Source organism: Acyrthosiphon pisum, chromosome X, assembly GCF_005508785.2.
Source record: "Acyrthosiphon pisum isolate AL4f chromosome X, pea_aphid_22Mar2018_4r6ur, whole genome shotgun sequence".
NCBI lineage: Eukaryota > Metazoa > Arthropoda > Insecta > Hemiptera > Aphididae > Acyrthosiphon > Acyrthosiphon pisum.
Window position 1 is genome coordinate 62,983,404 of NC_042493.1, and position 15,183 is coordinate 62,998,586.

General features: G+C 28.3%; 1 protein-coding gene across 1 annotated transcript; it reads left to right on the forward strand.

Moving 5' to 3' along the window:
- On the forward strand, nt 1–10,271 carry LOC100569418. The gene is made up of 7 exons (XM_003243414.4): nt 1–122; nt 215–294; nt 2,428–2,571; nt 3,232–3,477; nt 4,680–4,912; nt 9,415–9,547; nt 9,630–10,271. Exons 1-7 carry the CDS (start codon nt 95–97, stop codon nt 9,822–9,824), a joined length of 1,059 nt encoding a protein of 352 aa, XP_003243462.1. The 5' UTR covers nt 1–94; the 3' UTR covers nt 9,825–10,271.
- Nucleotides 10,272–15,183: the final 4,912 nt, after the last annotated feature.

Consider the following 15,183-nt stretch of genomic DNA (forward strand, 5'->3'; position numbering starts at 1 on the left):
TACGTTTTTACTTATCTAGTTATATTATATTTTTACTTGTCTAATATATTATAATAGTCAATATTGTGCCTGCTTTACATAACATTTTTTGAAAATGAACAAAAACGTGATCATCTATAAAGGTTAACCAATATGCAATAAAATTTAAGTTTTAAGCATTAGGATCTAATATTTGTACCTAATTATATAATACATTATGATTTTACGTATTAAGACTGCTGCAGTAAACTGGAAAAAATCGCTTCAAAACGAAGAATTTATGGATCCGAGTCGGCTCTCAGGTTGAACAAAAAAGTAATAATACCGTAATTGCAAATAACAAAATATTGTTAAACCGTTAGGATTTAAGAAGATGGCTACTTATAAAGTTCTAGTTTGTTGTGGGCACATTCACATAATATATTATATAGTTGTTGTATAAGATGCGAAGAGTGACCATAGACCTTAGAATTATAAAGGATATAGGTACTTGTGTAACAAATACTCAGTATTCAGTTGTCGGTAGGTAGTAGTTAAGTAGGATGTCATGGCGCTAGTTATTTATGCTTTATATATGTGATTCATGTGCATCATAATATAGACGAAATGCTTTAGTATTTTTGAGTTTTGAGTGAAATCATCCATTGTGAAAATAATAGAGAATACTATTTTTGAGGGTTTGACATATAAATTTATATAAATATTGTCTCAAAATATTTTAATAATTTAAATTTACCAAATTAAATTTTTATTTTTAATGTCGAATACAAAGTCAAGTAATGATAAAATATAAAACCTATAATATGCCAAACTCTCAAAAATATTATATTTGCTCACACACAAAAAAAAAGTCTAATAAATATAATTGCATTGACATCCTAATAAGGTAGACCGATAGAACGATGAAAATATATACAAAAACTAAAACAAAAAAATATTTTGTTTATGAATACGGTTTTATTATACGTACCTACACAAGATAATATTATTGATCCACCATTTGGTGACTTAGGCTATATTCATAAGGTCACAGTTCACAGTTGGCAGATACCTAGATCATAGACTATCATATTTATCGATCATCCATTCTAAAATATATTTATAAATTGTGCCTAACAATTAAATTATTTTGAAAACAAGTGCTATGTAAAGATAGTCTTTAGATTTTTAGCAAAAAAAAAATTACATTAATGTTAAAAATGTTGTAAATAATCACCTAAGTACCTACCTACCGAATAAATGTTTTTGAAAAATATTAATGTTTAATCTAAATAATTTACGAGTGTTATTTCATTTATGGTGATACCAAACAGTGGTGGAAGGTAGTGGTGACCGGTGGTCAATATTTGTTAAGAGGATGTCACACCTCCATGTGTTGTCTCCGTCTTACAAATGTACAACATGGCAAAAAACTGTTTTGCGCGGGACAACTTTTATCTTTCTGTGTTTGTAGTAGGTGCTCTAACATTTCTGAACTGGAAAGACAGATTAACACTGGGAGCGCTGTCGACGCCTATCGTACTGATGGTTAGGCGGGTTCCCCCCTACGTGGAGGCGGGACTCGAGTCGGGAGATTATATGTATTTTCCCGACATTTTGCATATATTTTTTTTAAGTGAAGTGTATTTGAATGTATTTGATTATATCAGAAGAATTTGTATTTACCAACGTATACAGTTAGCTATAAAATCGTATAAAGTTAATTTATTATAAAAAGCAAAATAACCAATATAAAACTATATCTATACATCCCGAATCGGAAGGTACAATTTGTTTCCACCAGAGCGCGTTTTGTTAATCTGCTTCCCCAAATTATCTAATTTGAAAATTATCTAGCAACAGAGTGCCCATATTTTAGATAACATAAATACAATAAAAGTTATTTGCTTCTAAACATTTGATTTTTTCATTTGCTTATAAAAAATGATTGGATAGTGCTATTAAAAAAAAGAGCACGCTGTTGCCAGATAAAGCCCTTCTTTACGTGTTGTGAAAATTTGTTAGTTCTACAACAAATATGGTGCGAGAAAAGTTGTCTCGCACAAAACAGTTTTTTCTATGTTGTACATTTGTAAGACAGAGACAACACATGCGGGTGTGACGTCCTCTTAAGTATGAGGTGTAAAGCTCTCCATGGACCATGAGTTGATTTCTTATATAATATTTTTGATGCTACAGCTTCGACTTTAGAGCAGTTTGCGCCTATGATATTCATGATATTATGCCTTTAGGTACTAATTATTTGTATCAGGTACCTTAAGACAGCAATTTTTTGTTCAATAATATTATTATAACATTATAATAACGAATAATATTAGTATAACGTTATTATAATACTATTATAATATTATCATTGCAAAATGCTGTCTAATATTTTAACAGTAGTGAACGTATATCTTGAGGTAACGGCGTAACGGTCTTAAACTATTCATGAAATATTAATTATAGGACTCTAAACTTGACGTGTCTAATGGAAATCTTGTTAAAGAATCAAAAAACAAAGTAAAAAAAATGCCGTTTTTTTGTGCCAGTAGTGCTAGCAAAAGTTATAACATGTGCGTGAACATCCAAACAACTTTGTCCATGATAAAGGTTAGTACTTATTATTAATAGTTATAGCGTTTAATAAAAAATACCCATTATTTGTTTAATGAAAATATAACTTTAAATAGAAACACAAAGTTCCTTATTGTACATTTTTTTTATTATTATTGATCGATTAGTATCATCCACAAAGGTTATTAGCATAATATATTATTAGGTACCTACTAGCATTGATTATGAATACTATTAAATACTATTCATAATCAATATGGTACTAAGTAGTATATTACATTTTTTTTTTTAATAACAATTTCTATTTCTTTAAATGTATTACTATATTAGCTTAGATAATTCTGAATGTTTTAAAAATGTTATTACTTCGTTGGTTGTCTATTTGGGTTCCTAGGGTTTCGTAAAGGTGTTCTGGCAAATTATTTTATTTTATTTCGTTTTTGTATCTGAGGCAATCTGTTAAAATTAAATCAAAATACATTTTCAATATATGTAGATTGTAGGTATAATTAAAATTTTTCGTTAAATATATTTTTACAGTCATAATGGTGTATGAATGTATGATATGATTATTATTTGTTTTGAAGTATTATGTATTATGGTTTTATTTATTTAGCCTTAAGTGGTATTAATCGTTTTATTAGTTTTTTTTTAAATTTTGTTTATTTATTAAAAAATGACATTATGAAAATTCAGCAATTCCCTGGTCAAACTTATGAAGATCAAGATAGTTCATTAAATTCATCTACTAACTTTATCGTTGAAACAAAATTGAACAAAAACAGCGGAACGAGCTTAATATCACAGCAATCCTCAGATGTGCAAATTTGCCCAGCTACATCGGAGGACAAATTTATAGACCAAGAGGATGATATCGTAGAAGGTTTAAATCCAAACCGGTGGGCAGTGAAACAAACCGATGCTGTTATAAATCATTCTGAGGTAACTTTATTTATAGGTATATAACTAACTGCGCTGTCCGTATAGGCAGAGGTTTCGTTGTCCTAATGTCCTCTTTCTATACCAAGACAAATATCTGTATTATGTGCTGTGAAAAAAATACTCATATAAATTCACCTTACACAAAAATAGTAAAACATTTTGGAGCTTATGTAAATTCCATCGATTTTCAAGTAGTTAATATTACACTCGGATTTATAATATTATGTAAATTCCACCGATATTATAAAAAAATCAAATCCGAATTTGTATGGACATTTATATAATATATGATTAGGTAGCTGGTAGTCGGCAAAATGTTCTATTAAGCTTAATACGCTTTATCAAAACAGAACGTTAACTATATTACTAACATATTATACACGATAATAGTCCAAAAATCAAACATTCAAGCATCTATATAACAATGAATGCGTCGTGTAGTTAATTGCCTTAAATTGAGAAAGAAAATTTATGTCATTTTAATACAGTTTTATTTTAACTTGAAATTTAAAAATAAAATTGGTTCAAAAATAATGTTATTGAAGCTTACGTTTATTTCACAGGTTTTGTTTTTTTTTTCAAAAATTAGTCAGTCAAATTTACTTTCATTTTTAAATATAAAAAAAAAAGATACAATAACTGGGATCGACAATCACCCACATTTATGTAGGTACTTAAACACAATACCTCATGGCTCATGATTAATTCAGCGTTTTATAAATTTAAATTTTTTTTATGTTTGTACTCCCTAAGGTTAACGAAAATAATTGATATTATTTAATGGGGAGTGGTAAAACCGTATTAGCGGTAAAACCAAAATAATTGAAATATCCTTCATATCATCATTAATTATTAAGACAACTATTTTTATTTTACACTTTTGTAGAAATCATATCGTCTTATTGATATAAATATCTGCTAATTACAAAATATAAAAAAACAATTTCAGGACAATAAATCGATAAACAACTCAACTTTTTACGTCACACATATTATAGGTAGGTATTAGCTAGGCGTTATTTTGTGTTGGGGTTCGTTAACTATCCTCAAATTCGCAGATATAGGACATTATAAAATTTTCATCGTCTTCGCAGTAAATTTATTTTACCAAAAATACCTGGTATACTGCACAATATAATATGATTATTAAATCATTACAAATAATTGAACAATATGTTAATTGATAAATCCTTCTAAATTAGTGCGGGATGCAAAAAAACTCTTGCTCTTGTCCAAATCGGTTCATGGAAAGTTACCATAAAGTAATGGCTCCTTTTATGAAGCATTTGAGACGTAAACAAAATTCAATAGAACCTCCTCAAAACCCTTACACTAAAGCAAAACTTGTACAGCACTACGAATTGTTGTCCAAGCACATGCAAGTCCTCAAACTAACTATAGTCACAATGAACAACGAATTTCTAACACTGACCGAGTAAGAATATTTTTGGATTAATTAATTATTTATAAATACCTACTAGATATATACTAAGTAGTCTGTACTCTGTTGAAAAATCAGCATATAAATATATTAATTGTTCTGTAAAATACTTGCAGTGATGCGATACTTTTAAAATACACTGTACAGCGTAGAAGAAATCAACATTTTGTTGTAAGAACATTTTTAGGGACAAAACTACTATACTAAGCCAAATTTTAGATTCTGAGTGGAACGATGAATGTATTGATTTTACAATGATGTGTGTTTTTTTATTTTTTTATTTTTGTGTCTGTCATCACGGTTTGGGGCAGTAAAATTGCTTCGATTTTCTTCTACAGTATCTTGTTTGATGGGAAAATGAATCTAATTGTTGCATTCGGAAGGTCAAAATTTGAAATTAGTCCAATAGTTTTCAAAAGCGCCGGGAAAAACAACATAAAAATTAAGGGAAAACGGGAATTTTTACGCAAAGCGATTTTCGACAAAATCGATATTGGTTTTTGGTGTAACTCTAAAACAAATGAACGTATAAACATGCAATTGTCATCGGTTGTTTATATGCACATTTTCTATACACGATAAGATTTTCAAAATATTTTGATTTGTTTTGAACTGTTTACGGATATTGTCAGCTTTTATTTTTTTTATTTTTTTTTTTTCTATAAATATCAATAAAATTTTATTTGTTGGTTAAAAAAGCTTGAAAATTTAATAGAATGCTCCTAGTATATTGTTTCAAAGGCAAATGAAAAAAAATAAAAATCCATAGTCACAATTTTTTTTTATAATTATTTAAAGTTCAAATATTGACAAAATACGTAAAAATGACGAAAATTTGCAAATTATTTTGAGTTAGAAATTCATAAAAATTTTTCTTTTTAAATATAAGATTTGAAAATGTAATACAAGATTATTCATAAGTTTGTCTATCTTTATCAAAAAAAAAATGTCTTCAAGCAAATCAAATTAAATTTTTATGAGCGTTTGAATTTTATATTTTTAATATTGGATATTCACTCCATTTCTCACGTAGCGGATTTTGTTATTGCATTGTAATTCAAAAACGAATAACTGTAGATACATGAAAGTTTCACTGAATTTTCATATTTTCATTTTATATACACCATACAATTTTGAAAATATTTTGACTCTTTTTGAGCTGTTTACGGACATTGTCAGTTTTCAAATTTTTTAGTTTTTTTCTATAAATATCAATAAAAATATATTTGTTGCGTGAAAATTTAATGCAAGGCCCTGATATATTGTAACAATAGCAGTTGAAAAACATTGAAAAAACATAGGCATAATTTTTTTTTTTATAAGCATTTAAGGTCGAATTTTGACAAAATATATCAAATTTAAAATTTAATTATTGTTTTTAGTTAAAAATGTATAAAATGTTGAACTTTTATAGCTAAGAATTAAAAATTTAAAACAAGATCCCACGTAAATAGGATCTATATAAATTACTTTATTCACAATAATATCATCAAATATACTTGGTAATATCATAGGCTAACCGACCGTTTCCGCTCAGAATCGTTTTTCTAATACAATGATATTATATCATTGAATTCAAATTTAACAATTAACACCATCCATTACAGTGACCCACTTGTAACCTACTGTACAGCAGAGCGATATCCACTTACCCACTTTTTTTTATATTATTATTATTATTTAATTTAGTGGGCGGTTTTAATATTTTTTTTGGAATTTCGGTCCATTGTATGATTCTGCCACTTTGCTCCGTAACTAGAACATTTCATTTAATTTGTTATAAAAATAAACGATTTTACGAACGTAATTTTATCGCACGTGTCAGAACTTAAATTAAAAAATACCAGGAAAGGCGTTCAGTTGTTTAGTTATAGGTGTAATGTTGTCATTGAGTATACATTACAGTGACTTGTAGGTTAGGTTGGACCATCATTTTCTCTGCCCCTCCCCTCAACATTCATCACAAATGGTTCTAAATTATAGTATGCATTTCTTTATTATTAATATAAAAACTATCGGAACAAATATTATTTATTACAAATTAATATTTAATTATACATAATAACACATTAATGTATTAGGTATGTATATCAGTATATCACCTTACAGAGATTATTATTATATATGTTACGGTCAAAAGCCGAAATCGGGCAAACCTCAGAAATGCCCGGGCAAAACGCGAACTGCCCACAATCCTTGGGCAAAATGTCATATTTCGGCTTTTGACCGGGCAAACCTAGTTATGACTAACCTCATTTGGGCAAAACCGTATACTGACTTTTATCGTAATGGCAAAACCGTAGTGTCTTATATACGTTCTATAATATTAAATATAAATAGTATACACCGCGCGGGGAGAAATCGATTGGCAGTCGCACGCCGAGTATGATAACACTGATGAAACAATTTTAAACTTCATTGAGAAAATGCATAGTCTAATGTAGCATTAGGTATATATATTTTTTTCGAGTAATGTATTATTTTTGTGGCCCGAGAAGGAAGGAGTGCTCTATACGGCCTTACTCAGCTCTCTCAGTGACAATTTGTCAGCCCATATAGATATTTTATTATATATATTTTTTCTGCTACTAGTATCTAATTTATTGGTGGAACTAAAATGTTTGGCAAATGTATTACCTAACTACTATTAAACTGATTTTTTTTAACTTATAAGTTATAACTTATAAGTCAAATTAGTCAATGCCGAAGTAACGTATACAATATAGTATAAGACGGTGTGTATAGGTTTGTGGTAAATATATAGCCAGTCCTGTAAAAAATACTTTTAAAAAGTACTTGAGTAAATACTCAAATACTTTTGGATTTTAAAGTGGGTTTCTAACTATCGTAATATAAACACATAGGTAGTAGGTTATCTAATAGTTATCTAATAGTTTAAAGGGAATATTGTTATTCAATAACTATTTTTAGAAATCTGGTTTTCACAAACCTTCGGACTTCAGCTAACATAGAAATACAGAATATTAAATAAAACTATTATTCTATTATTGTAGTTGACAATAATATTTTTCCAACCAATTATTTTGAATAAAAATAAAATGTTCGAAATAAAAACAAAAGTATTCAATACCAAAAGGCAAAAAGTATTAAATACAAAAAAAAGTATTTAAAATAGGTACCATTCAAAATACTTCATGCTGAAAGTATTAAAACAGTTATTCAATAATTAAAAAAGTATTTGAATACTTATACTTAAATACTTTACAGGACTGTATATAGCTTACAATTAAATTGAGTATTTTGAAAATTGCATTGTGTATAACTAGACAGTTAGACATTAGGCCCTATATATAATATTTTTTAAACTACAACAAACAACTGAAATCGGGGTATTTCGATTAAATATAAAATGACAAAATGTTTACAATAAAAATTTGTAAATATTTATTTTGGAGATTTTTAGGTTTCTGTAAAAACAGCCTATGAAGATACTTGTATTAAAAAGTTCAAGCTTTTTACCCACAAACAAATGTTTATCACACATAAATAAAAAAAAAATTAAAACAGTTTACATTTTCAGTTTTACAAAATATAAAGATCCAACAAAATATTTTTTAAATTTTATCATTTTTAGAAAATGCTTGTACAAATAATTCTTCAAATATTCAAGTCTTCAGCTTTTCATTATTGAATTTCAATAAAAAAAATTATTCCATACCTCTGATTTTCCGGAAAAATTTCAGTTTTTTACTTCTGACTTCCTTAACTACCAACTTGATCCGATTAGATACCTTGAATAGTCAAATATCATACACGAACTGTAGTTAGCAGTAAACGTTCAGTCTCTACACTTCAAACACAATATGTATTGCAGTCGTCTTCACCACAAGAAACACTGCTCTCAGCTCTGTCATTCCTGTCAAACAATCATGGTTTACTAATACAAAATATTTGCAGTGTGAAGACACTATTGCCGAATTTGCAAAAAAAATGCATATAATAATTAACTTTTTAAAAAATCTTTCGATTTTGGGAATAAAGTATATAATGTACATAATATATATTTGGTAGTCAGCTTTCTTATATATTATAGCCTATAGGTATTATTATATGTATTTTTGTTGTTTTTTTTTTTAAATTTTTGAAAACTTTTTAGTTAGAAGGGCCAGTGGTAAGTAGTGCACACTGCACAGGGCCTATATTTTTTTAAAATCAGGCCCGGGCAATTCTGCAGTCGACACATTTTTGTTTTTTATTGTAGGTAATTGTTCAAAATATTTAGACTGATTTTAAATTATTTTTAGGCATTTGAGATTTTTTTGCGTTTTATAAAGTGTAGATATAATGATATACAATTTAAGATTCACACACAAGACTTGAAAATGTAACAAGTACTTTAGTTTTTATTTTAACGATTTAAAAACACGTATGCACGATTTTTTTTTTGTAAGCATTTAATGTTAAATTGTTTGACAAAATTAGGTACATTTTAATTTTTAATAACTACCTAACATAGATTTTACATATGTCATTAGAAAATACAACAAACTCTACGATCAACATATTCGGGATCAAAACCAAAACCTCATACCGATATTACTTGATACTGAAGACCAAATTAACGCATTAAGATCCAAAGTCGAAGAGGCCGTTGATGTGTACAGAGAAGTAAAGAAATAAAACAATATCAACTTTTTACGAACCTATCACTAAATTGTGTTTGTACCACACACGTATATAATTATTTCAGGCAGCTTTTGTGAACACGGGAGAAGTATCGAATTCGTCATCGATTCTTCTGGCCGATATTGAAGCAGATCAAGATCGAAGACCTAAGGAAACGACAACAGTACATTTATCCAAATTGTTAAGGAGAATTCAGTGCTTACAAGAAAAGCTCAAGACCGGCCATTTCCGTCACGGCTGTGGCGACCAGGCAGAATAACTGTGTGCAAATATTTTATGGTCATCATTAAAACTGTCTTTACTAATATTACAGGACACAATTGATTGACTGTTTACTCTTAGGCCGGGGGTGGTGGTGTGTATGGGGTGTGACTTTTTTGTTGAGGGGGAGGAGATATCTGAAAACCACGTACGTAATTGACGTCTTCATAGAACAACTCTGTGGAAGTATTACAAAAAAATATAAGATATCGAAATTTAAAACTAAGCGATGTCGAGTATATTAATATATAAAATAATATAAGGATATGATTTTACACCTGTTGAAGCTGAATTTTAATCCTACTATAAAATACTATACTATTTCATTGATTTGCTAAATTTTTTTGATAAAAAATTACATTACTGAACAAATAATTAAATAACGTTATATTATTTTACTCTCACTTATCAATTATAGCAGTGTCATTATCATAGACTAGGACACCACTAGGTAGGTATAGGCTAAATTTTAAAAAATTAAAATTTTTTATTTGATATAAATATTGTATTTTTAAATGTAAATACCTACTATTACTATATATAAATATATTTATATAAAATATAGACATACAGTATTTAAAAAATACAGATTTTAATATTTGTATATAGGTACCTATTCGAATATAAAAATGTGGGTAAGTTGCCCAACCGTAATAAATTATGTAGACTCCATAATATAATAAATAAAAATATTACAATATTGCGTGTGGTGGAACGAAAGGACGTACAAATTGTTGCTTTTTTTACCTGTTGCAATCATAAGTTATAACCAAAAGCTAGAGTACCTAATTGATTACAAACTCGTCGGATACGATGAAAATGTTTGGGTTGAAGTCTTGGAGAGAATTGTAGACGAGAAGGTTGAGAAAACCGTCGATATGGCTTCAGACGTTGTTAACTGTTTGCTGGCAACAACGTACAAGTGTGGATTATTCTCAATGATTATCGTTACCATCGTATGTGTGTCCATTTTTCTGTACATTGCATTCTATTATGCGTATATGCCTTCTCTCATGTTCAGCCGTTCGGTTCACATGCAATTCAAGCGAGTATTGACTTAAAATACCTTGTCTTTCTTATTGTGAAATTTTCACACTATTTATAAGCTGTATTTTTTTACATAATTGAGAATCTACTTAAATTTCTGATAGAAAAAGTATGGTACCGACTTAAATGGACAAAATAATCCAAACAACTTGCCCCTCTATATACAATGACATGTAGAAGAAAATCTCCTGCATAGTTCAAAATTTAATAAACATTAAACATCTTCGTGTTAGTCAATTATTTACCAATTAACTAGTCTGTACACAAAATAGATGCTGCCTGAAAAGTTGTATTATTATTGTCCAGTATATTATGTTTTTATCTTAAATAGCTGGTCTGCCTATACTATCAAATAGGTATTTAAATAAAATGAGTCAAGAGCCGTTATGAAATTTCAATGACAATAGTTATTAATAATTATATAATATACCTATTGTTTTTTATGTTACTAATTATAGTTCAGAAATTAATTTAAAACGCAAAATGATTATATAACTTTCTATAATAATAACAATTATATTTATATTATAACTTATAATTGAGTTTTTATAATTATATTATAAATTGTGGTACAATTTAAATAGATCTGTTTGATATCTAATTTTAATATAATATATTATGACATAAGTAAAAATTATTAATTCAAAAAAAAAATGTTTCAATTAGAAACCGTTACAAATATGAAATAGATGGCTACTCTATTAAAGAGCTAGTCTAGAAGTGGCTACTCTAGACAATTTATATATAATTTATTTATGGAAGTATTTAGTCAATTGAGTTATAATATTAATCACAATGAATAGAATTAGGTAGGTAGGTACACTTAATATATTTGAATAATTTTGAAACAAAATATAGAAAATAAATTAAGAGTAAATAAATAAGATTTCTAAAGAAAACCATGTATAATAGGTATTTTATCCATTATTATATTTATTTTATATAAATGCGTACGTACATTAATTTAAAATATAATTATTACATTTCTATAGGGTTTAGATTTGAAATAATTTTTGTAGAATTTTGATTTCAGATCCTGTTACAGCAATAAAGGTTTATGTGATTACCCTTCAAGCACAAGTTCTTAACACCACCAGGCACCAGTTATTAATGATTGGTCAAAAATAAAAAATTACTGTTTATGTTGAGCTACCAGTTAATGAAGAAATTGGTGATTTGACTTTGAAAAATAATATACGTTTTTTAAATACATTTTAATATTTTATCCTTTGTAATGAGATAATCTCTCCTTTGAATCATTACAAAATTATTAAATATTGGCTTAATTTTATTTACGGAATATTTAGGCTCTGTGTTCGTTTGAGTGACAAATTCGGCTATCTTGTATCGTCTTCCTGTCGATCCAGTAGATTAAGGTACATTAGCCAACTGTATCGTGCTGCTTATACATTGTTTATGGTACCATTTTACCTGACAGGATTATCGGCAGAAAAACAATTAATCCAGTTAGAAATGTATACAGATTTCGAAGAAGATCAAGTATAAGTATACATTTTTTTTTGGCATAGTTTTGAATTAATATTTTACTATATATTATACATTTTATCTATTAGTTTCATCTAGTTACAAATATTTACTTTGAGATGTTAAATCATGATATTCAAATGTATTCTACCAAGATAAAAACATCATTGCCAACTTGGGTGGTTTACGATACCTTATGTTTCATTGGCCGATAGTATCTGCTTGTCTAGGAATCGGATCAAATCTCCTTTTTGTATTTTTTTGTGTTTTCAATGTCATGGCGACATATATATGGATCTGAAGTGTATAGAAGTGAACCAAATGGTAAATGATTAATCATTTCAAAATTAATTTGTTTTTGTTCATTAGTATTTTAAATTTGTATTTATTTGCAGATTTTTTTACCCGAACAGCCAACGAACAGTTAGATGAATTTTATCCTGAGGATGAATCCGAAATATCAGATGATTTATGTAAAAAAGGGATTCCTCCTTATAGTTATTCATCATCCAGCCTAATGATTCCTGAGCAATGGTTAACACGTTTAACGCCACCTGTGATTTCAGAAACGACGGAAAAAACAAAAACCAAAACTACCCATACCTTTAAATTTAGAGTTCATTGCCAATGGCCTATCTAAGTTTCAGACTTTATTAAAAAAAATCTGATTTAATTAAAGCATACATGAACGTATACGTTTTTGACGCGTTTTCCGGCTCTGCATACGCGTTGAAACTTTGAAAGTGTTAATGATATTATTTTAACTAGAAATATTTTGATTTGTCATAACCTGATAATGGTATAATTTATAATTTATAAATTAGAGAAACTCTTTTATTTTAGATACCTATAATATTTTCGTAATCTTTGTTTTAGATTTGAAACTGATAGGTACCAGAAAAATATAGAGTAGACTACTCAACTGTCACTGTGGTACTTTAATTTAGCGTTTTATGTCATACTTGAGTTGCTTAATACTTAAAAAGTACTTAACATTTTACTCAAGTGTTTAATTCTCATAATTTCTTTTTTTACTTTGTTTTAATTAATTGTTTCTTAAGTGATTAAAGCATAATATTTTTGAAACGAAGTTTTTTATGGCACGATGCGGGGCTAGTTGGGAAAAAAACGTTCCTGACGAAATGCTATTTTTTATAGTATATCAAACAGTTAGTTTAGCTAAAACATCCGATTTTCATTCTATCATACTGATCGATCTAGTAATGCGATAATACTTTTTAAAACAGATTTGAATTTTTTATTATGTCTACTTGAGCCAGTCCATTTTCCCAATTCACCCTTCCAACCTCGGAACCAAAAATTTCGGAAAATTATTAAACTTGATTACAAACCCACAAATTTAAGATACTATGTTTATTGTTAATGAAAGACAGCAACATTAAACACGATTACCATATTTTAACATTGGTGTATATAAATACCTTTCTCGTTTACTTGTAAATTGTAATTACCGATTTAAGGTTGCTGAGCTATATCAATTTGTAATTGAAAAGACTTATATTGCCTGTATTTAAACTGATTCATTTGCGTTGTCCCAGTGGTATAGGTAATATGTGCGACTAGATGATATTAACAAATACTATGTTGTACAGTTACTTAATATTTTATATTTATAACCAAATTGACTAAATTTTTTGGGGGTACTCAAGCCTCATCCCTATAGGCCATATTGCTTAGTACCACAGAATATAAAAAATAGTACTAATTACTATATTTTGAACTGGGGGGACTAAGTTCCCCTAAGTCCCCCCTATTTTCGCCAATGTTTCTAACCTATTTCAATACAGAAGTTTTCTTTTGTAGACATTGGTTTTTTTTACTCTTTAGTAGATAGGTACCTAATAATTAATGCTGACTTGGATTTTTAGTGTGTAATGTTCACAGAGTTTGTTTTTAAGGAATTCAATTTCAGTTTTTAATATAAATTATAATCAATATGAAGAGTAAATGTCTGAATGCGTAGTAAATGATAATTTATTAAGGGGCCTCGTTACGGTCATTACTTAAGGGGCAACATGTAGGCAATTTCTAATCTTGTCATAGCCGCCCGGGATCTATTTGTTAGTTGTAAATGATTATTATTATAATAAATCGTGAGTGAAATTAAATGCGGGTATCCTCTTTCGTACACGCATGCACATGTCAATAACTCGATAGTCATATCAATTTCACTACATGCATTTTACAAAAACATACATTTGTTTTGATAAAATTAAAGTTAGTTAACGTTGTTTGATTTTGATTATGAAAAAATATTTGAATTAAGCAGAAAAATATCTGTAGATCGTTGGAAACATTTTCCGTTTTAATTTCAATTTCAATTTTAATTATGATTCGAAAAAGTTGATATTTTCAAGTTTTCAATTACAGTTCATAATAATATAAAATTTAGTTTTTACAAAGTGCAAGTGCTTCGTAGGATCTATAGACAATTTTCTGGTGAGTTCAAACTTTTTTTCAGAAACAAAATCGGACAATGTTAACTAACTTTAATTTTGCCAATAGTTTAGGTCTTTTTAGCTAAAATTAGGTATATAGTAGGTAATATAAGAAATTGGTATTTTTTTTTTATATAAATGGTTCCTTGATCAAATGAGGTAAAAACATGTATTCAATCGTCCCTTTTTGGCTTTCTGGCTTCGAATAAAGAAATTAGGTTTATTTTAAAACAAATATGACAGTGGAATGTACAGTGCCGCAATATCCGGGGGTGCTAGGGGTGCGAAGAACCCCTTGGCCCCTCGTTAAATCATAAAAATGGGCCCTGGGGCCAGTGGCCGAACTATTTGGAACTTTTTTTCTTT

What these genes read in the sequence shown, in the direction of transcription:
- LOC100569418 (XM_003243414.4), top strand. Translation starts at nt 95, where the DNA reads ATGAACAAAAACGTGATCATCTATAAAG. An exon ending in CAACTTTGTCCATGATAAAG is followed by an intron (nt 2,572 to 3,231) that starts GTTAGTACTTAT and finishes ATGAAAATTCAG; the next exon opens with CAATTCCCTGGTCAAACTTA. An exon ending in CCGTTGATGTGTACAGAGAA is followed by an intron (nt 9,548 to 9,629) that starts GTAAAGAAATAA and finishes TAATTATTTCAG; the next exon opens with GCAGCTTTTGTGAACACGGG.